The sequence below is a fragment of the Poecilia reticulata genome, linkage group LG7 (genome assembly GCF_000633615.1).
Source record: "Poecilia reticulata strain Guanapo linkage group LG7, Guppy_female_1.0+MT, whole genome shotgun sequence".
Taxonomy (NCBI): Eukaryota; Metazoa; Chordata; class Actinopteri; order Cyprinodontiformes; family Poeciliidae; genus Poecilia; species Poecilia reticulata.
This window is the reverse complement of record NC_024337.1, coordinates 27,995,861-28,023,212: the sequence shown is the minus strand read 5'-3', so window position 1 is coordinate 28,023,212 and position 27,352 is coordinate 27,995,861. Positions and strand designations below refer to the sequence as shown.

The window sequence follows — 27,352 nt, the reverse complement described above, 5'->3', positions numbered from 1 at the left end:
AAATATGTCAGTTAAAGCTCAAGAAAAGCAAAGAGGAAAACAGCCGGTGTTTGTGCTGAAGAACATGAGAAAGACTTCAAACATAGAAAAATGTATCAGAATTTTTTCTTTTTATTTTATAGAGAGGTTTATTTCTTACCCATGACAGGATGAATAAATAGAGTTTGTTTATATGCAGTCTGTATGTGCTTGAATGGCTTAAACAAACACAAAAGCTGAGCTATAAACTTGTCTTCACTGAAAAAGTACATCTGCTGGCAAGAATATCTTCTTTCTATGAGGTTTTTTTTTTTTAAACAGTCACAGTCAGTCCCATTATATGCTGCTCATTTTTCTATAAGACCTCTTTTACCAGGGAAGTTTTAACAGATAGTTTGATTTCTTATCTTTAAGAGGAATAGAAGTTGGCGGTACCGTGTGTCCATGTTTTGGTTCAGTTCAGTTCTCGCTTATCTCATTATTTTATATTTAACGGATTTGGGGGGGGGGGCAGGGGGGGATGAGTATTCCTTCCGCTTTTTCAGGAGGGGTTGTGTTGAAATGCAGCACGTCACTGCCCCCTGGTGGCTACTTCAAGAAATTACGGGATTAAAAAGGAAACTTCCTTTAAAAAGGTAGACATGGATAAAGAAATAATTGCACATCTTCATAATAATCGTGCCAATAATGTATTCCCTTCATATTACATTTTTTAGCCCTAACATTAATATATTTTTTGGTCATCCTCATCCTGCGCAAGTTAAAATAAATGGTGCAATGTGAATTTACTATGCAAGCAAACCAATCAGATGTTAGCGACATCATCGCTAAGGAAGTTAGCTTTTCACACAGTGTCCAAACAGTAATGGAAAGTTGTGTGGAAGGAGGAAGTGTAGTAGAAAAAGCTGCACAAGCAACAGCGAGAGCCACAGCCTTAAAAGGATTATGGATCAAATCCCACTGAAACGTTATGGTAGGAAATTTGTAAGGCAATAATAATAATAATAATAATAATAATAATAATAATAATAATAATAATAATAATAATCTGGAGATAGGTGCCAGCAACCCACCTGAGCCCACTAAGGGACAAGGGTATACAGAAACTGGATGAATAATAATAATAATAATAATAATAATAATAATAATAATAATAATAATAATAATAATAATAATAATAATAATAATAATAAATATTTGTAAATCAAGGTCTCAAGGTCTGAAATAAGAGTAGAGATACTGAGAATCCAAGCTGTTCGTGTCACTGGACCTATACAGTAAGTTACTGCATGGTTCTTTTTCTTCTATAATATCTAAACTATATTACTCCGTGTGCAATAAATCCATGACAGTTTTTTCTTTTTCAAGTTATTCAACGAATTTTTTTTTTACGACATCCTACTTAAAGGAGATTTACTTGTATTTGCAACATTTTGGCACTTTTGAGGCAGCAGATGTTTTGGACCTTCAGTGGCAGTTGGGAAAAAACCCCATCCGACTCTTAGGCTCTGTCCTCTGCAGATATGGTATCATTTCCCTTACTGGAAGTTATACGGCGAGCGGCACAGTGACTCAACAGTACTCCGCCTACGAGCAGTTCTGTGGAAGTCTTCAAACCAAGCCCTCTTTAAACAGTTTCTGTTTCAACGGGGACATTTATGTAATCCCTACTGAGCTTCATGTCCTGTTTACTTTCTTTTTTAGGGGCTCATTAAGTCAGAGGTTCGGTTTGTTGTATAAAAGAGGGCGCAGGTGGAAACCGCTATAAACTAAGAGCTGTAAGAGCTCAAAAGTGTCTCTTAAAACTCGTTACGTTGTTTCTCAGCGGATGGGATGTTTGTAATGACAAGACGTTCAAGTGAGGGCTTGCTTTGAACGTGAAGGCAGGAAATAACGCACGCAGCCCCGCTCAATGGCACATTGTGCGCAACAGGGAAGTGAACCTCGGCTGCTTTTCTGCACTGCTGAAAGTTCTCTACCCTGTTCTCGAAGTTAGCTTTCTCTACGTCAGAAATAAGGAAAGACGAAAACCCACATTAACAGCTTTCACAAGAAACGGACGTCGCATCTTAAAGCGAGTTCTTGATGCAGAAGTACTAGAAAAGGAGGATGGTCGGAGTGTAGGAGATCTTATGAGAAGGGAGAGAAGGAAAAGGCGACGACGAAAACTGTTTCTACACCTCAGCTTTACAGAAGGTAAGCTCAAATACGGAGAGGACGTGTTGTACCTGTGGCATTTGTGCGTTAAAACGCGGGGCCTCGCAGCAGCTGGGTGCTCGGTATGGGTGTGTGCTAAGCGTAATGAGGGATGCTGACTGCGTCTCTGCCATGTTGTGGCGACAAAACTGCGACTTGTTGCAACAAGAACCTAAAAAGTGTCAGCGTGAAATACCTCTTCGTATCCTTCGCATCTAATCAACTTCCCTTCCTCTAAACATGACCAAGTAGCCTATTGTCTTTCCACAAATAAGTCGCTGTGGCTAATTCAAGTTACGCTACACCTCCACCCGTGTCTTGCTCCTGGCCGCGTTACATTCTGCTGCTTCACAGCTTAACGATGTTTATGTAGCCTTAACACTGACATTAACCAGATTCGCTGCTAATGCACTTCATATCCTGCCATAGCAGGTCTATTGTAATCCTGAGTAAACAGCCGCTCTATGAGCGCAGCTACTCTAAATATGTGGAGTTATGAAACGAAAGGCAGCCACCAGCTTGTTAGTCTGTCAAACTTGAAATATAGTGTTTGCATAATAAAACCAAGTTAAGCTGTAAAGCCACGTAAACGTGTTGGTGGACATTAGCGGCTCTTACTGAGCCACTAAAATGTCTCACAGTCCTGGAAGAATCTGCTGGGCTCCCCCCACAGATGTTCCTGCTCTGCACTGCAGCAAAGAGGAAGACGGAAGTCTCTTGTTTTCTCCTTCAAATCTCATAAAAATCACACACAATTTTGACTGATCTGCACCATCACCGTTGGCTCTGCTGATGTTTTAATTCAGAAAGCACGTTCAAGCGATGGTTTTACAACCAAAGAAGTTTGTTGACATTGCCTTTATCTGCTATCATTTTTAGTCCTGTATGTCTATCTAACAGAGGCCTCTATGCAGATCTATGTAGATGGTATTTTTTATTTATTTTATGCTTTATTTATCTCAGAAGAAGCTCTCTTCTCATTGTACAACATTGACTCCCTTGCGTAAAAATATCACACAGTGGGTAATTAGAATCATATTACCCATTGTGTAACATGGATCTAATTACCACTTATATCATTCATTTTATATTTATGAACAGAAAATGTGAATAGAAATGCAGAATAAAAACAGGTTTGATGCTTACTGTGCTGATTAATGCAACATTTGCTGTTTAGTCCAATAAAACAGCTCAGTTTCTCATACTTGTAAGTGAGGTGCATCTGAATGTGAAGCAGCCTGCTTTCAACCAGCTGACTAGCAGTGTGCAGCAACATGTAGGAGAGAGGATGAACTGTTCTTGTGCTATGCTTCATACATTCAGTAGCAAGTGGTGGTTTGTTGAACAGCCCATATGGCTCTCCACCCAGGGCGCCAGGCTGCCAACTGCGTCAAGTTTACTGTGGCCAGATGACCAAAACTGCGAAGGTATAAAAAGGCAAAGAGCCAAACAGTTGACAGAGCAACAAGGGTTGAATCCGTCAGGTTTGTTGACTACCTGGCCTTTCAGATTGACCTATACATTTTCTGATGGCCAATCCATTCACTTTCTTTCTTTGTGAATTATATCACAAAGAAAGAAAGTAAGTGTTTATACTTACCTGTGATGGCAGCTTTAGGCATCTGGAAATAGTCCCCAAGGATGACGAAAACTCATGGAAGAAGTAAAAATTCTCGATGTCTTGGCCAATTTGAGGCGTTACCCAATAAAGTGGTGTGTTTAAGGTGTTGCCTCAACACACTCCTGAACCTCTACAGTTTGATAGTAACAAGTTACAGCAAGCAGTCTTCATTCATATTTATCCATTTGTTCATAGGTCTCACGCAATGAGTTATTATTAAATCTCCTGTTTCAGTGACATGAAAACACCCTCAGTCCATATCTCACAAAACTGTTCAATTAGTTCAAAATGATTTAACTGCAAGTGGAAATTAAATTGTGTTGTAACTTATATTATCTAGGTTTCTTCAAAGAGTTGCAAAGGACTGTGATGGCTTTGGGCATGAAGGATCTTTCGTAGAGGAGTTACAGCGGCTCTGAGGAAGCCTCTGACTAAAGACACTGTTGTTGTATAACAGTCTGATGAAGAGGATGTGCACAGTTCATTTGATGAAGAATCCTTCTACTCGAGCAGTCCCCAAAACCTTATTAGTTTCAAACTCTGGATTTCAATGTGAAAATTATTTCTAAAACAAAATATAGAAAAACTGTGTACAATTTGTAGAATAACTGATGACCTGAGCTCCCAACTTTTTGTTTTCAGAAACAGCTGAAGCTTTGTGGAACTGAATCCTGAAAAAAAAAAAAAAAAATCTGATAAATTACTGAAAGCCCCAAACTAGTGTGACATTCATGTCCGTCTTGTGTAAATGCATGTACATTTGACCTAAAGTATAAAATCCAGGAGGAGGAAGAAAAACATGACTGACATTGTTGTTGCTGTTGAACACCGTGTAGGATGTGGTTTTTTTTTTTTTAATCCTGTAGTGAACAACTTTTTATTGGCAGAACTTTTCTGACAGGCAAAAACCTGTTTGGGCAGTTTTAGGAGCAGCACTTTTTATGCACTAACCTATTTTTAGTTCAAGTACAGACAACTCTTTATACATTTAAAGCGATAATAGAAATTCTGCAAAGCAGCAGAGGCCATTTTTATGTTTGTTTCACCCTTTTAATTTATGCATGCAAAGCTGCATTGGTATGTCAAAAACATTTAACACCTTTGTGGAGAAAGCCATATGTTTCAGGTTATGCATTCTGCTGGTTCAGTTTTACACTTCATTTAGCATATGTATTTATATAAAAAAAAACAATAAATAAGAGAAATAAGAGCTCACAAAATTTACACTTTAGTTGTTTTAGTTTACTCAAGTTGTTTTAAATGGGCTGAATTGACCTGTTCTTACATAATAATAATAATAATAATAATAATAATAATAATAATAATAATAATAATAATAATAATAATAATAATAATAATATATTTATTCATTTATTTTAAAACAACTTTCAGGACACTCAATGTCACTGTGCAATTAAAAGGATTGTTGCTCATAAAAGAGCAACAATTGGAACAAGAAGTGCAATAAAGATTATAAAACATACAATAAAATAGAAAAATAATAATAAAACAATATCAGATATCCCATGTTATGTAACGATGTTGAAACTGAGTGATAGAGGTAATTTGGCATTATGCACGTCAGCGTGACATATGAGGTGAAATGTGTTTTTTAATTCATCAATATGCTTTACCTGCATTTGACAAAATACAGGTTTCAAACATTGACCCGACGAGGGTCCCCATTGTCAATCAGTGTTGCTTCCTAAGTGGACAGTTTGATTTCACAGACGTTTGATTTACTTGGAGTTATATTGTGTTGTTTAAGTGTTCCCTTTATTTTTTTGAGCAGTATATATACCTGGGTGTTCTGAGGCGTGTACGTCTGTTTGCCAGGTAGTTACGAAAGCCGTCTGACTTACTTGCTCTTTAAGGCAACAGTTGTAAGCCTGTGGAATGACGCAGACGGTCATGGAGACATCTGTCAGCATTGAGAACAACAGACAAAACAAGATTTTATTTTACGTGGAAAAATATCTCAAAACAACTATATCTTTATGTCTCAAATGTCACTTTCATCTGTCATCAAAGTGAGTAATTCAAGTGCCACCCTTCTTTTTTTCTGTTTTCTGCACCACTGTCTTCAGTGTAACCAGCAAGCTTTCACAACTCGCCGGCTTTGTGGGAAATACGGTGCACCTGGAAAGTATTTAAAATGCTTCACTTTCTCCACCTATTACGCTACGACCTTATTCAGTGAACCATCAAAATCAGAAATCCTCTGTGAAAATACTTTACTGAGCCCAAAGGGAAGTTAAATAATGTAATTCCCTCATTAAAAACATACCCGGCGTGTTGCTTTGGATTCATTTTTGATAAGGCCTTGAATCTCTGGGGGCAACCATCCGGAGTGCCTAAACGCTTGCCTTCACAAAGCCCCATCTATTTACCCAAAGCCCCGCAATGAAGCTTCAGTCCGCCTTACAAAGCAAGATCACAGTTCTCAGCCATCTCTGTTCAACACTTGAAAACAACATTCAGCATTGTGAAGAGCTTGCACAACCATGTGTAATTGTCTTGTGGAATCTGACTTAAGTGTTTGTGTCACGAAACACATCAATTTGTCACAAGGATTTGTCTTTAGTGAAGGGCTATCAAAAGCACCTGAACAGAGGAACTTTAAATACTGTGTGATGTACCCGCATGAGGTGGTAGTTGTGAATCTCAGACAATGTTTAAAGTTCTGATGACAACAACGTTTCATTTTATCCTCATTGTAAGCTGTAATATTTCATCTACGTATTCACATTGGAAAGTGGAATGATTCCTATGAGTGCGGGGAACATTGTAACAGTTGGGCTACTTCTGTGTATGACAGCTTTTGAGAACTATAATGATGAGGTTAACCAATTACCAGGAAAATTAAGACAGGCTTCATGTCTCAACACATTCAAGATGTGAAAATGATCCTATGCCGGGACAGTTGGGTAGGTGGGAGGTAACGCTTTGACGTCTTATTCCACATTGTGAAACCAGACCTGTACAGTAATTGGAAGGACAACGTTACTAGTTTTAACGGTTTCCATGAAATAGTTTATGAATGTTTTACTGTTTTAAGTTTGAAATTACAAATGCCATATTTGTAATAGTCAAAAACACCCTGAAACTTTAAGCAGTGAACATCCAGTTACAAAAATGCTCTGAGCCGCCTGTTCAGCACTTGAAAACAAACACCTATTGCACAACGTTGTGCAATTTATGCCAATTGTCTTGTGGAATCTTACATGGTCAAATTCCAGCGTGTTTGTGTCAGCACATCACGTAACAAATAATTTATCACAAGAAAACCATACTCCTTTAGTGAAGACTTGTCAAAAGCACCCTGAACAAATATACTGTGTGTTCAATCTGCATAATAAGGTAATCAAACAATCGCTGTAATGATCTGTATACATAAAGGCCAATAACTAATTGTGGTGACTGTTACTCATCATCAACTGTTACTTGCAGCACAATTATACCAAGCATATCTCAATGCCCACCCAGATTTCTGCAAATGGGACCAGAAAAGTCACATGACTTTTAATTCCATAAAAAATCTTCAGCTGGAATTTTATAAAAGGTGTTTGCATTGTGGATTATTAAGGAACTTAAGGTATTTGGCTGTAAGGAGAAAGACTGAGAGTCCTGCGTCATGCTGCTATGTGTCACGTTTTCAGCAGGTCATGACATCAAAAGAACTTTCTCTTCTTCTACTCTTTCCACACATCTAAGCTTATCTTAAAGGAATTGAATGCTTTTGACACTCTTGTAAAATGCAACATTTTGTGTTTAACATGGGGAAACTATGTTCAAAAAGGAAATATGTAAAATTTACTTTTCTATGTGTTGTAATGTTATTCCCTCCTTAAAAACATATCTGAAGTGTTGCCTTGATTCTGTCATGCATGTTTGACATATCCTTAAATCTGCAGTAGCAACCATTCAGCTGTGCAAAACGCTTGGTCAGACCGAGCGCCGCCTTCAAAGCGACCGTCTCCAAGTCGAGCTTCCGCCTCACAAAGCCCCCATCCTCCACTACTCTCCCATTCAGCTCCTTCAGACTAGCCATCAGCAATTAGCAAACAGCTGGTGGAACTGTTCATCTGCTGAGCTCATTACCGGAGCTACGTCTTAGTGCAACACTGGTAAAAATGTTAAAGGGTTAAAGAGGAGCGATGTTGCGATGACTTCCTGAAGGCGGAATGTCAGAAAGATGAGTTGCTTTGGCTTATTTGAATTTTTTGTGTGTGTGCTTTGTTTGAGAGAATGAGTTGCTAGTTTGTACTTGTTGCCAGTAAACCTCAGTAGTCCTGGATGGTTGTTGAATTTCAGACGTAACTATGTGCATTGTCAAGTGTTTTTCTGGAGGGCCGACAAAAACAATGGAGATTTAAACATTGAAGTTCTTAGAAGAGTTTTGTATCGTACTAAAGACCATCCTTAGTTTAGTGTGTGATAATTTGTTTTTGGTATACTTGTCTGTGTGATTATAAAAGACAATAACATAAGCTCTACCCTGAAGCTACATTGGCACTCATGTGGATTTTGAGCGTGGACTGAGGGTACCACTGAAACAGAAACCTTACTGGATTTTGCTGATAACTACATTTGAGTTAGTTGTCATTGTGGCTGTGAGATAAAAAGCAGAAGAAGTGTGTAGTTTGAAGGAAATAACTGACTCAGTGTTCGGAAATTGCTCTTAAATGGGTGAAGGAAGTTTTGTTGAATATTTAGTTCTGTTAGAAGAACCTTGGGTTATGAAGTTACTTGATGCCTTCACCTGTTCTTAATCCCTTATTTGTGAAACCAATCTGCTAGTCGTCTGCATGGTGGAACTTGTGCCAGAGTTTTATTAATATAACTTGTTGTGCCAGTACTATAAAAATGCCCCATTTGCTGTTGACAAATCACCTGACATTTTGTATTTTCAGACCGAAGAGTGATCTGTGGCTGATCTAAACATTTTCCATTTGAATAAAAACAGTATATCACTTCAACTGTGGTTATCAGCCCAAGATAGTGCTGAACAGACCATGAGTAAGCATCCAACACAACCTGTCAACAGTGATGAGCTGAGAGACGGTCAAAGCCTCTTACAAATCATCCCATGTTTACATTCGGTGCATATTAAAGTCAGTGGGGTGAAATTATCTCACCTCATTTTTGTTAATCCGAAGCAACTCTAAACCCCGCTTTGAGTGGGCACTATATTAAAATATGATCACATTAGTTTTTTTTTTTTTTAATTGATCTTGATTCAAAAATTTTTAAACATGTTTTAGAAAGTGATTGTTTTGCACAAGTATTGTGGTGCATTTAAATATTTTAGAGCAGGGCAATACACCACATTGCAGTTGTTGTCGCAGTTTTGCTTGGATGCAACTTATAGTAAAATGTTTTATTTCCCGTGTCCTTCATTCACTCTCTGGATACGAACAGTACATTAGGTCAGTTGGGTGATCTAAGACTACTTTTGTTGTCCACATCAGATTTATATTTTTTAGTGGCTGAGTTGCTTAGCCTCATTTTGGAAAAAGAAAGAAAAGCATCCGTAAAATGCAGGTTAAACATAGTGGCTGTTGTGCAACTAGTGTTGGACAATATGGCTGAAAAACTTCGCAATATAAGCATTTCATATCAGTCAATATCAATAATTGTCGATAGCTAAATAATTATTGATTAGTCTTTAGTTGTCAATATCTGAAATACTGCCAAACTAGTGATGTGATTTTTCCTCTTTTAGTTTTCACTCCATTCCGCTGTTGTTTATTTTTAAGCAGTTGCTGCACAAGTTACTTGGCAACAGGTGGTTGCTAGGTAACCAAAGACTGAGGGAGTTAGTTGATGCCACCCACCTTGTGAGAGGCTGAGCAGCTAAAGCCTGTCATCTGCGTACATCTCCCAAAATGCTCCCAAAGTGCAGTTCTGCACCAGAGTTCAGTGTATATTCTATATATTGAATTGTTAATATTCTGTCAGATCTGTTATTTATTGATCTCGATTAAATTTTCCAGCTGTATGTGCAATATTCAGCAAGAGAGGCAAAGTGTTAGTTAAATACTCAGAGATTTGCTTTAATCTATAAATTTCATCTTGTTGTTATTCTATGCATTGTGAGTGGAGGGTCGAATTTAATATGAGGATGTGTGTTTTGTTCAGCTGAAGGGGATTCACTCAATGCAAGATATAAAGCTCATCAGAAAATGTAAGATTTTAGTCATTTTGACAAATTTTTTTTATATAAATGAGTATGCTAATAACTTGGCCAGACCACCAAAGTATTAATGCTAATATTGAGCTCTGCTAAAAGAGGTAGTTCTCATTATATCTATAGAATTCAAACCACTTCCACATCCTTGAAGAGGTGCAACCTGTTTTTTGAACGTTTTGTGGGTTATTCTACCTTCCTGCCCCCATTTGGATCCACTTTGCTTAGTGACTATTAGATTATTTTGATGTGACACCTTCAAATTAAGAACACATTCTTTTAGCAGTGTTGGTGCTGAGTGATATACGGTTGATTCTCTGGGTTTGTCTGCCAGACCTATCCACCCCAGTGACACAGAACAATCAAGCATTTTAGTAGGTGAAAAAAAAGGGAAACATGGTGCCAGGATTTGATTTGGAGTTGGTCCAGTTAAAACACAAGGAAAAAGAAGTCTACATTCCAGCCTGTGGTATTTCTACTCTCCTCAGTCTTAACTTTGAACCTGATGTTATGTTGCTGTATTGACAGTGCAATATGGTAGTGGCCTACCTTAAAAATATGCATCACACAGAGAACTGTACTATAATGTTGTGGAATTGTCATTTTTCAAGTTGTACTCTCTGTATGCTCTTGTAAAGGACATATTGAGATCTTTTGCAGCGAGGATACATTTCTTCTGCTTTTGAAATTTTAGTGGCTTTTATTCAACAGTAAATGGACATGCATTATGAGGCAGTTATTAATAAGCAGTAAAACTGAGAACTATTTGGCTGGCATTGTCTTGTTGATCAGGTGCCCTCAGCAATTCACAGCCAGACCGACTTATTGTTGCACAACTCGAACTGCAGACGGCAAATTAGCTCCGACTTCCTCCCTCTATCTCTTAATGGGTTTCCTTCTGAGTGGGGCAGTAAACAGGGCATTACTGATGGGAAGCTTGGGATGATTTTCATTCTGAGTCTAACAGAGAAAAACCTTAGATGAAACGTATGAAGTTAAAGATTTGCATGAGTGTTTGAGCTAACTTGATGTATGTTAATAACCAGATTTTCCTATCATATGCGGAAAAAAAAATCTTAAACGTCTAAGGATATCCTGCAGTTGTGTAAGTAGTTAAATGTGCAACCAACAGGATAATGTTATGTGGTAGGTGAAATTACTGTCACCAGTGTGTTGTGGAATGTTACCCATAATGTTGTCTGATTGTCTTTAATGAGAAGATCACTTTCCTAAAATAATGGCTGTAGTAATATTTTTTGCCAAGACATTTTGGCCCAAAAAAAAAAAAAAAAGTCAGCACCTCTTTTTTGCCAAAAAAGGTGCTGATTTGCTAAGGCAAAAAAGAAAATTGCTCTTGTCAAAAAAGTACTTATTAGCCATTATTTTGAGAAGGTGATGATATGAAATCTGAAAAGTGCGTCACTGATTTGTAGCCAGTGAGTACTGAGTCAATACCAAATCACAGGTTTGTCGTCTATCATCGCAGAAATCTTTTTCCATTCATTGCAAAACAGGTGAACTTAGTCAGATTGGATGCTGTTCATGTCTTGTCACCGATCCTCAATTACATTTAGGCCTGGACTTTGGTTCATTTCAGCAGATGTTCCAGCTTTGGCTGTATTTTTTGTGGTTATCTTGCTTGAAGTCACCCACAGGTGCATTTAAAAATTAGGTGATTTCCAAAAGTAATTTGTTACACTGGATGTTATCTACTGGTGTCAGATTTCAGTTATTTGCCAGTGGCTGAAATCAATGCATGCTAGAGTCATATATCCATGATGTTGTTGCTTGTAAAGGCACTTGATTTATGTAGAAATTCTCATACATCAAGAAATCTGCAAACTGAGTAATACTTCCTAGAGGACTTAGATTCTCATGACTTTCTAAGTTGAAAATAATGACAACGTGCTCATTCATTTACTCTGACTCAACACAGGCTGCATGTCAGATGCCTTGACAGCAGGGCTGGGTTTACTCCTACCCTTAAATCCTAGAAATTTAAGAATAGGAGTTTTAATAATTATTCAGAATCACGCATGTTTACCTTAAAAATAGAAAGGGTAATAGGATATTAAAAAGCTGATTTGAGAATGAATCATGACTTCACCCTGCGTTATCATAAATGGTTGTTAATAGGATGCCTTAAAGCAAAGAGGTGACGAAGAGCAGTTCACCCCTCTTTGTTCAAAGCTGACAAAGCTTTCAGGATGTTCTCTGCTGACATGTTGCCAGCAACAGATTGGCAACATCAGTGACTACATCTGCACTGGAATGAGTATCATCTTTTTTAGATGTTAGTTTGGGATAAATACAAATTCACAGCCAAAGAAATGAGCAAAATACCCATTAAACTAGTTTAATTGTAAAAATGTTCCACTTTTGTCTGTCCAGTTTTTTTTTTTTTTAGGAAATGTGATTTGAATCTTTGTGCTTTTGCTCCTCATAGGCCATTTTTCCACCAGTCTGTTATTTATTGTAAAATGATGAACTCTGACCTTAATTTAGGCAAATGAAGGCTGTAAAGCTTTGGATGTTGTTCTGGGTTCTTATTTGGCCTCCAGGATGAGTTGTTGTTGTGCTTTTGGAGTAATTTTTGCAGACAAGCCACTCTTTGGTAGATTTTCCACAGTTTTTTCCATTGGTGGATAATGGCTCTCCTTGTGATTTTCTGGAGTCTCACACCCTTAGAAATGTATTTTCAATCCTTTTCAAGACTGATTTATGATAGTGAATTAGTTTCTTAGTTGTTCTTAAATGTATTTAGATCAGGGCAAGATGTTGTGCTATTTTATATATTTTTAAATAATATGTGATTAACATTTAAGAGGTGACTAAACATATAACACTTAATTTTGTTATATTCCGTTTTCCAGGACTGCCTTATAATGGCCCAGTGGTTGGAGATGAGTTATGTCCTGACTGACATGGACGATGAGCGAATCAACGCGCTCTATCCGCCAGACACCTTCCCGATTGAAATCAGGCATTATCTTTGCCAATGGATGGAAGAAAAAGATTGGTAAGATACAGATGCAGAGATGCATGCTCATAACAGCATATATCTTGCAAAAGTACAACCTCTTGAACTTTCCCACATTTAACAGCCATAAAACTTCAATATATTTTTATTGAGTCAACTAGGGCTGAAGTGATACAATAATCTCATTATACGATACATGATATTCTGCTCACGATACGATATGTATTGCGATATTCAGCAAACGATACAATTCAATACACTTTTGCGATTTTCTGAGATTTTAGAGGGACAGGGTGATTTTGGTGACATTTTGTGACTGTTATAGAGTTGGACTGAATTAATTTAACTGAAAACTGATTAAAAGCACCAACTACACMATACCTGGCTCTGGTTGGACATGGACACAGACTTAAAGTCGACAGCTGGACAAAATGAATCAAAGAAGTGGTGAGAAAACATGTTTCTTTTAATTGAAACAGTACAAACTGTAGCTTACATACATTTGTAAAGTAAATAAAGTGCACCAAGTTCTCTGAATAGATTGATACCTTTTTAAGCTTGACACTTAACATCTGAAGGAATCACTCTAAGCCTGATGACCGAATCACTCTCCTGGCGAAGCAAGCAGTGAGTGAGCAACATGACAGTTGGATGTTACGATACTTGCGGATGAATGTCGATTTTTTTCTAGGAAAGAAAATATCGATATATATATCGCAAAATCGATATTATTACACAGCCCTAGAGTCAACCTGTTTGTTTATTTTAATCTAAGTTGGTCTTTTTTGTGAAGGCTTCAGAAGTTTCTTCAGAGAATATTAATGAAGACCAAGCATAACACCAGACAGATCAGGGATAAAGTTACAGAGAAGCTTTAAAAAAAAACACAGTAATTTTGAAAAACTTTAATCCAGCTCCTGAATTTCTCAGAGTGTCATAATATGAGCATAGAAAGAAAGTGGCATAACAGCATCTCGAAAAAGACATGGCCATCTACCTTAACTAATGGGCATGGCAAGTGGTTACAGAAATTATAGTAAAGCCCCATTAAATTGAAAAAGGGTGTTTACTATAACAAGAGGGAAAAACAGCAGGAAATCTAAAAATCTTAAATTATAAAATCTAGAGGGTGACGAAAAGAGAAACATTAGCTTCGGAGCTAGCTGACTTTCACTTCATTGTTATGCGCTACATTTTGTTAATGTATCACAATATCTAAACAACAAAACACATTGAAATTCATGGTTGACAAAATGTGAAACGGTTGTAGGGGTAGGAATGCTTTTACAAGCAGCTGTACTGCAGTTTGCTTGTTGTCTGTGTGATAATGGACCATTCAGTGTGTGCTTACATTTTCTATCTGTACATATGTGGTTGCGTTCTCACAGGGAAGGTTTCAGCCCAGACCAGTCGGACAAAGAGCCTCTCGCGCAGGCTTTACTGAGCGACGCTGTCCTCCTCTTAGAATCGGTTGCTGACCAGCAGAATATAGTGGAGAGGATGAAGCTGGTGCAGATAACAAAGAACATGGTGGGTGGATAATCAGATTTTCTCTGTTAAAAAAAAAACAAAAAAAGTGAAACATTTGATCAAATTAAAAAAAACAGCGGTAAGAAAAATGTTATGTGATTTTCATACGGAAGGGTAGAACGAGACATTGCTGGATATGTCTGCAAACATTTCAGCAAAGTGCTTAAAGACCATGTGCCACATATCAGGTGGACCTTATACATGGCACATTGAAAATCAGAGCTGCATTTACAGATGACTCGGCCAGCTATGGAGTTTGCTGTGAAGATCAGGAACATTTTCAGGCAGGAGAAGATGATACTCTGTGAGGTAAGAGACCTTTTCTATTTCTTATTTAGAATAGTTGTGATGATCCTTAAGATGACGCAAGACACCCCCCACTTTCCTTACAGTTTTTAATAATTACTTGAACAGTTCTCAACCTAATTTTAGTAGTTTCTGTATTCTCCTTTTTTTTGGGCTAAGCAGTGTATGTTTTCAAGTATAAGTCAAATCACCATAAGCTGCCTGTTGTTTGCCAAATAAACTGACTTGCAAGTTACTTTTGATGTTCTCCAGTGCTCTGCAAATTAAAATAACAATGTTCTGTGTTAGAGGCTCGCCAATAAACGGGCAGAAGGGAAGACTCCTGACTTTGAGGATTTGAGTTTCTTGAAGAATACAGTGTTTCAGCTCCAGGACCGCAGAAAAAGAATCCACAGCTGTCAAGAGGATATCAACTGGGAGATGGTAAACTTTGAAGCTCTGCAATGTAAGTACTCTTTGCTTTCCAGCTGTGTGTTGGTGTGTACTGCACCAAAGCACTGGGCTTTCATATCTTCAGCAGTTCTCTCAAAAACGTTGTATGACTCACTTTAATATTCTGATTACATCTACATATAAAGTCCAATTCGCAAATTCATGAAGCACATCAAATATTATAACCCACATTACCCACAGTTATATTTGTGTCCCTTTGATCTGCTTGATTCCAGTGGGCCAACATTTTCTCACATTTCAGTCAATAATGTTAACGCTAAAAAACAAAAACAGGAGAAGTGCTCAGGGTCTTGCTTTTATTGTTATCCAAAATATGTCATCTTGACACCTATGTAAAGGGGACTGAGATGTATTTGTCGGAAATGCAGTGGTGCTGTGTGTTCAGTGTGTCACGCGTGCTAATGCTAACCGTTTGCATCCACAGCCGTTCATGCAAAGTCTCCAGCGGAACGTTCACTCAGAGAACTACAGGTGCTGTCGAAGAAAATCCAGGAGCTCAAGATAAATCAAAGCAGTCTAATCCAGGTGAGACAACATTAACGGTCCTTTGAGTCACGAACATAATGGTATTTTAGTTTAACATTGTGTGACTATTTGTATGCATTCTGTTCTTCTGTTATGCACATCTTCATACATTAACAGTACACACAGAGAAGATGCAGCTATCTGGTGGAGACAGCTACAGCTATCTTATTATAGGAATTAAAAATATATTAATTTGGTTGTTTGCAGGAATGTTTGGGGGTGTTCACAGAGACTCTGACCAAGCTGAAACAGTGTCAGGATAATTTTATCGTAAAGATGAATGTATGGCAGTGGGAGCAGCACAAATCCGTTATAGGATATCCTTTCACTGATGACCTCAGCCATCTGCAGAACTGGTGAGATGTTCCTCTTTCTACTTGTGCCTTTGCACTTTGCTGACTCTTTCTCTTATCCAAGTGAAAAGCATGACATTACGCAATAATATCAGATTCTAGCTCAATAATCCCATGCATAGTTCCTGGTTTGTAAAAAGGCATTTAGAAACACTTTTAGAAAAGTGAATCCTTTTGGTCCAAAAGCAGACTGACTGGGGTTCGACACCCTATGTGATTGTCTTTGTGTTGATGCGAGACTGGTGGCCTGAGCTGGATGGATCAACATCTCACACACTGCCATGACACTTTTGAGATTGGGATTTAAAAGAAAAAGAAATTATTCTATCTTCATCCTGTTTGTTAGGTCTGAAAAGCTGTTTGCGGTGAACAGTAACCTTCGACAGGAGTGGCTGCTGATCCCTGATCTTCCAAAGGAAATCGGAGAAAAACTGACGGGTCTTCTTCAGGAGCTGATTCAAAGGTACACACCGGTCACACCCTCATATTCTCTGATATAGGATAAAGTATTCAGCTCAGCACCCCCTAAAACTAATCCCTAACTCTACAACACCACTTCTAATAGGGCCTACACTTTGAGCCCTATGGGAACCCATTGGGACCCACTGCTCCTTATTAAAAACCCCCCCAAAAACTCTTTAAACAGGAGGTGGTTTGGTTTAGCTAAAATTGGCTAATCTTTCTTGAGCGGTCTGTTTTTGTGGAGAGTAGAAATATTGTTTAGCGAACCATTGGCAATTTTGCTGCAGACTGACAGTGACAGTGTGATGAATGCATTTTTCTTTTTTCAGCGTCTGTAACCTATACCAGTTAATAAAAATTAACAACAGATTCAATAAAACAATTATAAAACATTCTTATAAAGCTACTGTCCTTAATAAAATTCATTAATTTCTGTTAAAAGTGCAAACATTGGTGAGCTTTCTTGCATACAGTGTCTGCATGAAAAGCATGTGGACACAGAGGGAGATGGCATTGATTATCTTCCAGTCAAAGTCTGGTGCTGATCCATGATCAGGGTCGTCTGATTTTGAAAGAGACACAATAGCAATAATCTGCAAATGTGAACATATGTGTGGCTTTGATATGTTTGTGTATAAGACAAATAAAAGGGGGAAGAAAACCTATTGGCCCTGGTAACTAAAAACTTCATCAATAGATACACATATATTTCAATTTGAGACATAGAGGACATTACGCATACATTTATTATTATTACTTATAATACCAAAATCAATAAATCAATGATCAGGAAAGTGCATATGGCATCATCCACTCCTCTACACACTTTTTTAGCTAGATACACTTTGTGAAGAAGACATGTTGTTATTGTCTTTGTCATTGATTACGTTTCTGTCTTTCAGCTCTTTCGTTGTGGAAAAACAACCCCCTCAGGTCATTAAAACTCAGTCAAAGTTCTCCGCAGTTGTGAGATATCTGCTGGGGGAATCGCTGGTGTCTGGGCAGCCTGTGACAATGAAGGCACAAATTATTAATGAACTCCAAGCCAGAAACGTGAACCTTGCATTGTGGTGAGTATCATACAATGCCGCACTAGATGTTTTTTTTTTTTTATTATTGTTATTATTTCTCTTCTCTCTAATGGTAATAAAGTAATGAGACAAACTTATAAAACTGTGTCATTTGGATTGTATGTCATTAAAACCTGCACTTAAAATTATGCCCAGAAAACTGAATGTGATTGGCTGCTGTAATGTAACAGGATAAATCAGAGCAATAAACTTAAAATCATGCTGTTCACACTGAAACCCAGCTTTTCAGAAAAACCTTAATTTGAGCAGGACGTTTAACGAGAGCCATCTCATGCTCTTCTTTTAGATATTTTAATTTGTTCAGACTATACAGTAGATAGAGCTTGTTTTTATTGGTGATTTGAAATTAAATGAAAAAAGAAAATAGAAGGTCTAATTAACATTTAGCTCTCCAGTTTTATTTTGAAATGGTAATCACCATGTGCTGCATTTGTGAGGGAATAACCTGGAATCTGTTATATGCAGCGACAATGTCGGAGAACTCATAAACCACACAGCAATCCTGGATAGAAACACAGCCACAAAGACCACAAACGCCAACTTCAGACACATGGTATTTAACATTCCTCATTCAGAGTGTCACGTATTTGTTGGATTTTCTGCCTTAAATGTTCTGATCTTTTTCTTCATCAGTCCATTAAAAAAATAAAGCGAGCAGACCGGAAGGGAGCCGAATCTGTGACAGAGGAGAAGTTTGCGCTGATGTTTCTAGCAGAGATTTTCATCACAGGTCATGAGACTCCTTTCAAGATACATGTACGTATATGTTGATTCAGCATATATTTAGTCCAGTACTGAACATGCATCTTTTTAAATTTACTGCAGCTCAATAATGAATGAAAGAGGAGTTCAGATTTTTAAAAGGCAACGTTTAAGATGACATTTAGGGTCATGACGAAGTTGTGCAAATCCAGAACTGCAACTGTTTCTACCTGAGCTGTCACACTGAAAATGCTTACATGTTAACTAATGAGTCCGTTCAGAAACCAGTGTCCTCATGACAGTTAAGGGATAAACTCTCACTGGAATAAAAAATGATACACACTCAACTTCTGCCATAAACATTACAACTTTGTAAGCATACATCATCTATTGTCTGTTGTCACAGATAAACTCTCAGCCTGTGGTCGTCATTGTTCACGGCAGTCAGGACATCAACGCCGTGGCCACCATCATCTGGGATTGTGCGTTTGCTGAACCAGTAGGTGTCCAGTTGTTATTGGGTTTCCATTATTCCTTCATGTTTCTATTTCTCAACTCTTCTTGGCCATAAAAATAGTCACTCTGAAAGTTTGTCACAAGTTGTGCGAAGCTAAAGCATGTTTGGCATCTTGCCGCTGACAATTGTCTCAGAGAACGACCCGCCCAGTAATGACAGTCAGTCATTACTGACTGTCATTACTGGGCGGGAACCAAATATTCAAAATATTAAATTCCATTTCTGCGCATGTTTTTCATCTCTATGAAGTGTAGCCAGTAGTGTCTGCTTTTTAATCTAGTTTTTAACTCACTTTATTTGATCATCCATAAAAAAAATAAAAATACATTCTTTGCAGTATGTTCAGTGAACTCTATTTGGAGACATCGTAGTTCCATACAATTTATAGTAAACTATGGCATAGTTCTAACCGGGTTGGTTCCCCGGGCAAACAACCTCTCCAAAAGCCCCGACCTCACCAACGGGGGGCACGGACAAGCTCCATCGTGACTCACCCTTTTAAATCACCTCGAAATCCTTTGAGTCTGATTAAAAAATCTTTTTCATTTTTAATTTGAAAAACATGAAACAAGCTAGAATAATACTACAAACTTCCATTCCCATTCATGGTATATGAGGCCCAATGCTTTAGAAAAAAACAATAAAAAATTGAACCAATAGTCAAACATTTATGAAATTATTCTGTGCTATCATTGCATTTCAAGGAATTCATGCCGCTCAAGACGAGATGCCGCCTTGGGCAGCTGCCCACATCGCCCATAAACCGCCACTGCCTTGGCTTGCAGCTCAGAGGGGCAGCAGCCTCCAGATTGTCTACATACTCTTGTCATATCATGCCTTATTTTCTGTTTCTGTCTCAAGGACCGAGTGCCCTTTGTCGTCCCGGATCGTGTGACTTGGAAGATGATGATTGAAACTCTGAATGTTAAATTTTGCTCAGAGGTCGGGACAAATCACAACCTGAACCCCTACAACAAGCACTTCTTGGCTCAGAAGATCTTTGACCAGCCTGAATATGCGAATGACTTAAGCGATTCTGTGGTTACTTGGTGCCAGTTTAATAAAGTAAGCAGTGGTGTGTAACTTTTTTTTTCACAGACATCAGCTGGCGTACAAGTCTAAATTCCGTCTTTAACCTTAACAGGAGGTCCTCGCGGGTCGAAATTTCACTTTCTGGCAGTGGTTTGAGGGAGCAATGGATCTCACCAAGAAACATCTGAAGCCCTACTGGAGTGACGGGTGAGAAGATGCTTATTGTCTTTCAGTCAATAATGAAGGAATCCCCTGATATTCAGTCACGATGACCACTGTTTGCTTTTCTAGGCTGATTTTTGGTTTCATTGGAAAGCAACATGTCCACCTGATTCTCAAAGAGTCTCCCAGCGGGACTTTCATCCTTCGCTTCAGTGACTCAGAAATCGGAGGCATCACCATCGCTTATGTTTCTCATGAGAGTAAGTGTTGGCTTGATAGCTTCGATTACATTTATTTTGAACCATGTGTATCATTTGATTAAACACTTTACTGGCAGGTTGTAATTTCAAAGAAAAAAGTAATTAGATGAATAGCAAAAGAAATACTGTAATATCATTATACCATAATATCCAGACAATATTGGAAATGTCTGTTGATTTTGCATATTTATGCTTCCAATTTTTTTTTTTAAATCCATAATATTTTGCTAAATTATTGAAGCAGGGACTTGTCCTTCTAATGTGTCAGGCTCTATAGGTTGTCTCTGAAGCTGTCACCGTTTAAAAAAAACATACAAAAACCGTTGAGCTACATCTAAACTATTGGTGGATTCATCAACAGCCAGAAATCAAGTTAGCTTTCCTCAGCCAAATTAGTTTTAAAAACTTCTGACTCTAGCATGTCCGTCGTTTTTCAGTCCGGCCCATTGATGATGAGTTCACTCGTCAATGGCCCCTAGTGACCACCTTTATGAAGACAAATGCACACCACAGTTTGCTGATGTTTCTTTAGAAACATTAAGATAGACAACACCATAAAACCGTATTCTTCAACTTTAAAGGGACGCACCATTGTGTTGGTTTTGACAAGGCAAATGTTTAAAAAAAAAAGAAAGAAAAAATCTGAGTACTTAAACATTTCCATTGACAGATCCAATATTTTTTTTCCTCTAGATGGGATACCAATGATTCAGAACATTCAACCTTTCACCAGGAAAGATCTCGAGATCCGCTGCCTCGGCGACCGCATTCGGGACATTAATGAGATCTTGTACCTCTATCCAAATGTGTCCAAACATGAGGGTTTCAAGAAGTTCTACACAGGTAAGGCTGTACAAAGTGACCAAAGACAGTTGTATGTTAATTTAAACTGATTGGTTGGGGAGTCATCAGGGGTGACTTGCTTTTCTCTTGATTGAAACAGAGCAACAGCCCACCAATTCGGGCTACATTCCCGTAAGTCTGCAGACTAAAGTTGGCACGTAAGTTCAGTCAAGATTTTTCTTTTATAAGCACATTTCAGCAAGAAGGCAGTTGTTATGGAGATTAATAAATCCTATTTTAAGGTGAAACACTGAGTCAATCAAGAATGAATGAAAATGCATTTTGATTATTATTTTATTAAATGGTCAAGCAAAGAAAATGAAACTCCCTGGCTAGTCCAGGAGAGTGAATAAAAGATAAAGTGGATCGCTTTAATATTCACCAGTTACGTAAACATGGAACTTCCCATCAGCTTATCAAAGGAAGCAGTTTGCAGCTCTGTACTTGGATAAGGCAGGTCAGTAGGTTCAGAAGAAAAATAACCACTTCTCAGAAAACTTCTGTAAATCAAGTTCTGCTTCCCCAGTGAATAAGCTAAAGTTGTATTTCATCGTAGCACCGTTCAAAGTGCTTTACATGATCAAAACACAACACAGCAATCAACCATTAGACAAGCAACAAACATTTTATTTTGTTGAATTTGATGTTGAATACCATCATCAAAAGCAGCTCTTAGACATGTAGGGTTTTAGCTATGATTTGGCTATTTTTGAGTTTTCTGAAACGTAAAATTAAATTTTAACAAACTTCTGATTTTTTTTAAGCTTATAAACGATGGTCACATTTCTTATAATGTGCAAAAACGCTTTCAAACCAGTTAATCTTTCATCATTGAATGGAGATGCAAAGTGCCTCATTATGCACTCGTGCATGGGCAGGATCAGTGTGTAGAGAAGTGATAAATATTATAAATGCATCAACTAATTCAATTTAAAAAATATTTCATTAATGTGTCACAAAGTAAAATGTATGTGCCAGTGTCAATTATTTCAAAATCTCTCTGTTTGCAGGGTACCAGAGATCGATGGGAGTCATGTCAGTGGGTAAGTTGTGCCGCCATGGGAACCATGTAGGAAACTGATCATGTGACACACTAGGGCCAGTTGCTACATGTGCAGAGCGCTGATCACAAAAGGATGAAATATCTTCAAACATTTGACCACACAGCATGCAAATAATTTCCACAAACGTAAAGCGTTTGGTTGGTTGCTAAGCAACGGCTGTGACTCTGTTGCGGTTGAGGTTTGAGCAGTGTCTTCTGCCATAAATGTCACAGGTAACGTAAAAGTCCCCCAAATCCTGGTTATTGTATTAATGTTAGCACCATGCTGTATGAATAAACTTCATCTCATATTAATATTTACAGTCATATTCAATAAATTTGAATATTGGCTCCAATGAGGGTTGCTTGACAGACCAAAAGTACACTTTGAAAATAACAACCTTTAGGCAGATATTAAACATACTTTTCATCAGACCCACATGTCTGCATTAATAATGTTTTTTTATTGGTCTGATGTAATATTTTCATCTTGATTGTCATGTTTTCATTAGCCTTAAGCAAGAAATCATCACTATTAACAGAAATAAAAGCTTTTAAACATCAGTCTGTGGGGAATTAATCTATATAAACTGTTTAACTTGTGAGCTGAGTTACTGAAATACATGACATTTTTATTAATATTCTAATTTAGAACAACAGAATAGAAAATACTTTACTGATCCCATAACGGAATATGCCTATTTGTTGACGAGCTACTCCTTCTAAGATATTAAATATCCATAATACAAATATAACCATGTGAGATAAAGCTTATTTATTGCTATTTATTTATTGAATATGACTGTAGTTAATGAGGACTGCCAGCGTAAAGTGGCTCAGCGTAAGCTCTTGCTCTCTTTCAGCTATCCATTCATCAAGACAGGGTGGAGTAAAATGACAGAGGCAAAAATAAATCATAATAAATAACATCTGAGAGGGTCTTGAATAATCCTTCCTGAAAAGGGAAACATGCAAATTTGCCTGCACAAAAACTGTGTAAAAAGTTGCATTTCATGTTCATTTGACAAAGGGATTCATTTTTTTTAAGTCAGTTGTAATTTTGCTTGAATTGAATAAGACATGGTGCATATTTTAAATTAAACAACTTAAAGAGTTTATTTCCTAACTCGATGAAAATTGATTAGAAAATTGATAAAGAATCTAATCAGTAAGTAAGATTGATAATGGCATTGGTATGGCTAAATTCCTGTCAATTCCCATCTCAAGAAAGAAAACAATGAAATAATTGACTCAGCTTTCTACCAACAGGACGTCACTTAGTCCTCTCTTATAAAGTGTACACAGAGCAGGATCCAGGACAAACTCATGTTTGTTTACACCATGGCTAATTCACTGTCACAAGCTGTTTTTCAAAATGGCTTGGTTTTGATAATCCTGTATCTTAATTTTTCTACAACTTTTCATATATTTGTTCAGCAAGAAACTTCATTACAAAGGCTAAAATGATCTTGTTCGTTATGTGTGTCTGTTTCTGTGTGTACAGTGAACTGAGCGCGCTGAATGTCGAAGACACCTACTCATTGTAAGAGTTATTTTATGTGCCAGCTTCTCAGTCTGTTCGCACAGACAGTTGTTGAACTGTGGTCACTTTTCTTTGTGTGGAAATTCAAATTTGATTTCTGTTTCTACAACACAGAAAGTTCTCTTAGTTTTTATTCAACCCTCCTGCGGTCTTAGTGTGTCACTCAGTCGGACAGCGGGCAAGGGGGTGGGACGGGGTACACACACACACACACACCAAAAAAAAGTGAACGTGGGATCAGTGTGCAGGAGGATTAAACTGATCAAATATACTTCTAGAAACTAGATTTTAAAAGCATTGAAAATCTCAATTTATTAAACCACCTATCTTTTAATTAAAAGCATTATGATTTGCACTTTGCACTGAATTCCTGCAGTGTTCATTGATAGTGAAATGATTCCTCAGCTTATTGGATTACAGTCTGCCGAGGGTTAACTGTATATATTTAAGGATATTTTCAGGTATCTATGGTAAGTTTTAATAATAATAATAATAATAATAATAATAATAATAATAATAATAATAATAATAATAATAATAATAATAATAATAATAATAATTTTGTGGCACAGTTATCAACACTTGCTTTGCAGCAAGAAGATCATGGGTTCTGCATGAAGCTTGCATGTTTTACCCATATAGGTGTGTGTACTCTACAGGTACTCAGGCTTCCCTCCCACAGTCCAAAATCATGACTGTTAATTGGTCTCTCTAAATTATTCTCAAGTATGAGTGTATACATGCATCCCTGTTTGTGTGTGTGTGTGTGTCTCTGTATTGCCCTGTGATGAATTATAAATCTAACTACCTGCCTAATGACCACTGGAGACCCTTCAAGGATAAGTTCGTATAGATCATGAATAGATGTATTCAGCGGTACATTGCGTTTGCTTGTAAACACAGACTGTAACCTGCCGCTGCTCCTGTTCCACCAACACAACTCAAACCACATGTACTAATCAAAACGACCATCTAACAGACACTGAAAAAGGAAAAGCTGTGCTAAGTTTACTATGTTAATGCAGGGTATAGTTTTATAGTGTCTTAACTAGGATGGATACAAGATGAGTAGAACTACAGATCAGGACTTTAGGCTAAACATCCATCGGCATATAAAGTCAAGCACATTTTTATGGAGTTTTATATCAGAACAAAATTATTTGTGTATTTGGTTCTTTCTTAATGTTTTACCATTACTAACTCCACTAACTTTATGTTTCTCTTGGTTTAACATCTGCAGAGATACATTACCAGACTTGAATGGCCTTTCCATGTAAGTGTTTCAAAATTTATTTTCTCTGTCTAATATTAGCTCCTAAATAGAATAAAAATCAGACATTTTAAATATCGAAGTCACTCAACAGGAGTTTAAATTTTATATCGGCTGTTTGAGTGGTCGCTCAGAGTGACGTTAAAAGGTCTGTAAAGTTGGTGTGATTGATGTTTTTTTTTTTCTGTTGCGTTTTTGCATGTTCAGTAAGTACCACACACTGCTTGTGGTGTGTGTGTGTGTGTGTGTGTGCGTGTGCGTGTGCGTGTGTGTGTGCGTGCGTGCGTGCGTGCGTGCGTGCGTGCGTGCGTGCGTGTGTGTGTGTGTGTTTCAGTGTTAGTTACAGTAGCTACTGATCTGGTCAAACAAAGAGTGTTCAGTTTTTTGGGGTTTTTTCAGTTTATAATTTTAATGCTGCAGTTGTTGGACTGTGCTACAGTTTTGTTTCACTTTTATTGACTATACATTTGAATTTCTTCCAATTTGCAGGGACGCACACTGCGACCCCGTGTAAGTGTAACCTTAAGATTGTTCTGTTGACTTGACATCACTGCTATTGTTGACTATTTCACAACCTTTAAGGTTTTAATAAATTTGTGAAGTAACCTTCATGCAACCTTACCGCTAACGTAGCAGTACTGTGCTTTTACAGTACACTAATTGATGTTTGTGAATAAAATTCACTTTAAAAAATACAAAAAATTATTTCTATGTTAAAAAAAAAAGGGAAATAATAATAAAAAGGTTATAAACAATACCATTATTACCACTTGGTATTTAAAAATACTATTATTTTAAATACCATTTGGTAAATGAATGGCCTCCCTTTAGTACAGCTTGATGAAGCAACCTGTCTTTTATGCATGTGGAAAGACAAATGTTAAATGTCTAAAGACTGGATTTTAAAACGTAGTCATTTATTTGCATATACTGTAGTGGCATGTTGCTCACTGTTAAAAGTTGTATTAGACTGTGCAAAATACTAATTATGTGCCTTTTTTAATCTTCTAGTCCCCCAGATGGCATGGAATACGACTTTTATTTCAATGAATTTACTAAGAACTCTACTTGATATTGGAGATGCAAAGTCAAGACTGAAGACTAACTCATCTTTTATGACTCAAGTGATTGTGCTGTTTTCTTCATCGGGATCTACTGTTTGATTTGATTGTAAATAGAAACTTTTTAGGGCTAGAATTCACCTTTTCAGGGCCTTTTAGACCATTTTCAAATGGCCACACCCATTTGATTATGGCTGCCACCATATTCAATTGAGAAGAAATAACAATGAGTTCAGTATCGGCGCAACACCAGTTTCAAGTGTCCAACAGCAGGATTTTTAGCACTACAGAAACTGTATGTCAAGGACTAGAGATTTCCTAAATGTTGAGGTGTAAGCTAATTTTAGTCCAAAAAAATCGAAATTTGAATAACATGCGTTCTTCTCACAAATATTATTCTAGAAATCTAACGTAAAAGTAATAGACAAAGGACTTTTTTTGTGTAGCTCAAGATTTAAATTATAAGGTTTTATCCCTGTGCAAATATCACGGCTTGCTAATCGCTAGCTGCTTTTGAAGACAAGATTAGCATTTGCTTCTGAGCTCTCTGCTGGATTTTTAAATAGTCTGTAGAGCAGTGGTCCCCAAACTTTTTCCTGTGAGGGCCACATAACTTTTCCCTTCTCTGGTGGGGGGCCGGAGTCAGTTTGTAACAGAAAAAGTGTTACACGTTCATCACCTGCGCTGCCGGAAATTGTTGACGGGGGTGGGGGCGGATCACGTTGCTTGATTGATTTTTACCCAGAAAGCACATGGGCAAAAACCGTTAGTGAAACGGTCACTGGGACTGACTAGTATTTATTCCATTGAGGGAAAGTAACTTCAACATATGAATTCCTCATATGTTAACATAAAGGCTCGTTTTGAAGTATAAGCTGCTACTTACAGGCATTGCTTCGAAGAATTTGACCTGGAATGCGGCGTTCACGTGTGTTATCTGCTCTACCGCTAGCAAACAACCGTACTGATTAAATAACATAAAAGTCAAGCAGTTCCCTAAAAGTCCAACACATGGCAGCAATGCACCATGCAAAACAAAACACCCACAGTTTACAGGACACTCTTCCTGCTAAAGAGCCCCCTGGTGGTTGAAGAAAAATCCACATATAAACTGGAAAATACAATATATGAAAAAAAATCTGAATGCTCTCTGGTATTGTTCAGGAGGCCAGACCAAATGTGGAGGCGGGCCAGATCCGGCCCGCGGGCCGTAGTTTGGGGACCACTGCTGTAG

At 37.6% G+C, this 27,352-nt stretch overlaps 1 protein-coding gene across 2 annotated transcripts; it reads left to right on the top strand.

The window, feature by feature from the left end:
• The first annotated feature begins 1,620 nt into the window (after positions 1 to 1,620).
• Positions 1,621 to 26,921, top strand: stat6 (signal transducer and activator of transcription 6, interleukin-4 induced). 2 transcript variants are annotated; one of them, XM_008413571.2, is made up of 22 exons: positions 1,621 to 2,175; positions 12,860 to 13,005; positions 14,355 to 14,496; positions 14,731 to 14,805; positions 15,091 to 15,247; positions 15,680 to 15,780; positions 15,988 to 16,136; positions 16,480 to 16,596; positions 17,498 to 17,665; positions 18,152 to 18,239; positions 18,320 to 18,442; positions 18,795 to 18,887; positions 19,767 to 19,970; positions 20,050 to 20,144; positions 20,229 to 20,359; positions 21,053 to 21,202; positions 21,303 to 21,360; positions 22,213 to 22,245; positions 23,749 to 23,787; positions 25,028 to 25,060; positions 25,547 to 25,567; positions 26,069 to 26,921. In XM_008413571.2, exons 2-22 carry the CDS (start codon positions 12,872 to 12,874, stop codon positions 26,127 to 26,129), a joined length of 2,172 nt encoding a protein of 723 aa, XP_008411793.1. In that variant the 5' UTR covers positions 1,621 to 2,175; positions 12,860 to 12,871; the 3' UTR covers positions 26,130 to 26,921. The 2 variants fall into 2 exon arrangements, with proteins under 2 accessions (XP_008411793.1, XP_008411794.1); XM_008413572.2 differs by lacking the exon at positions 23,749 to 23,787.
• Positions 26,922 to 27,352: the final 431 nt, after the last annotated feature.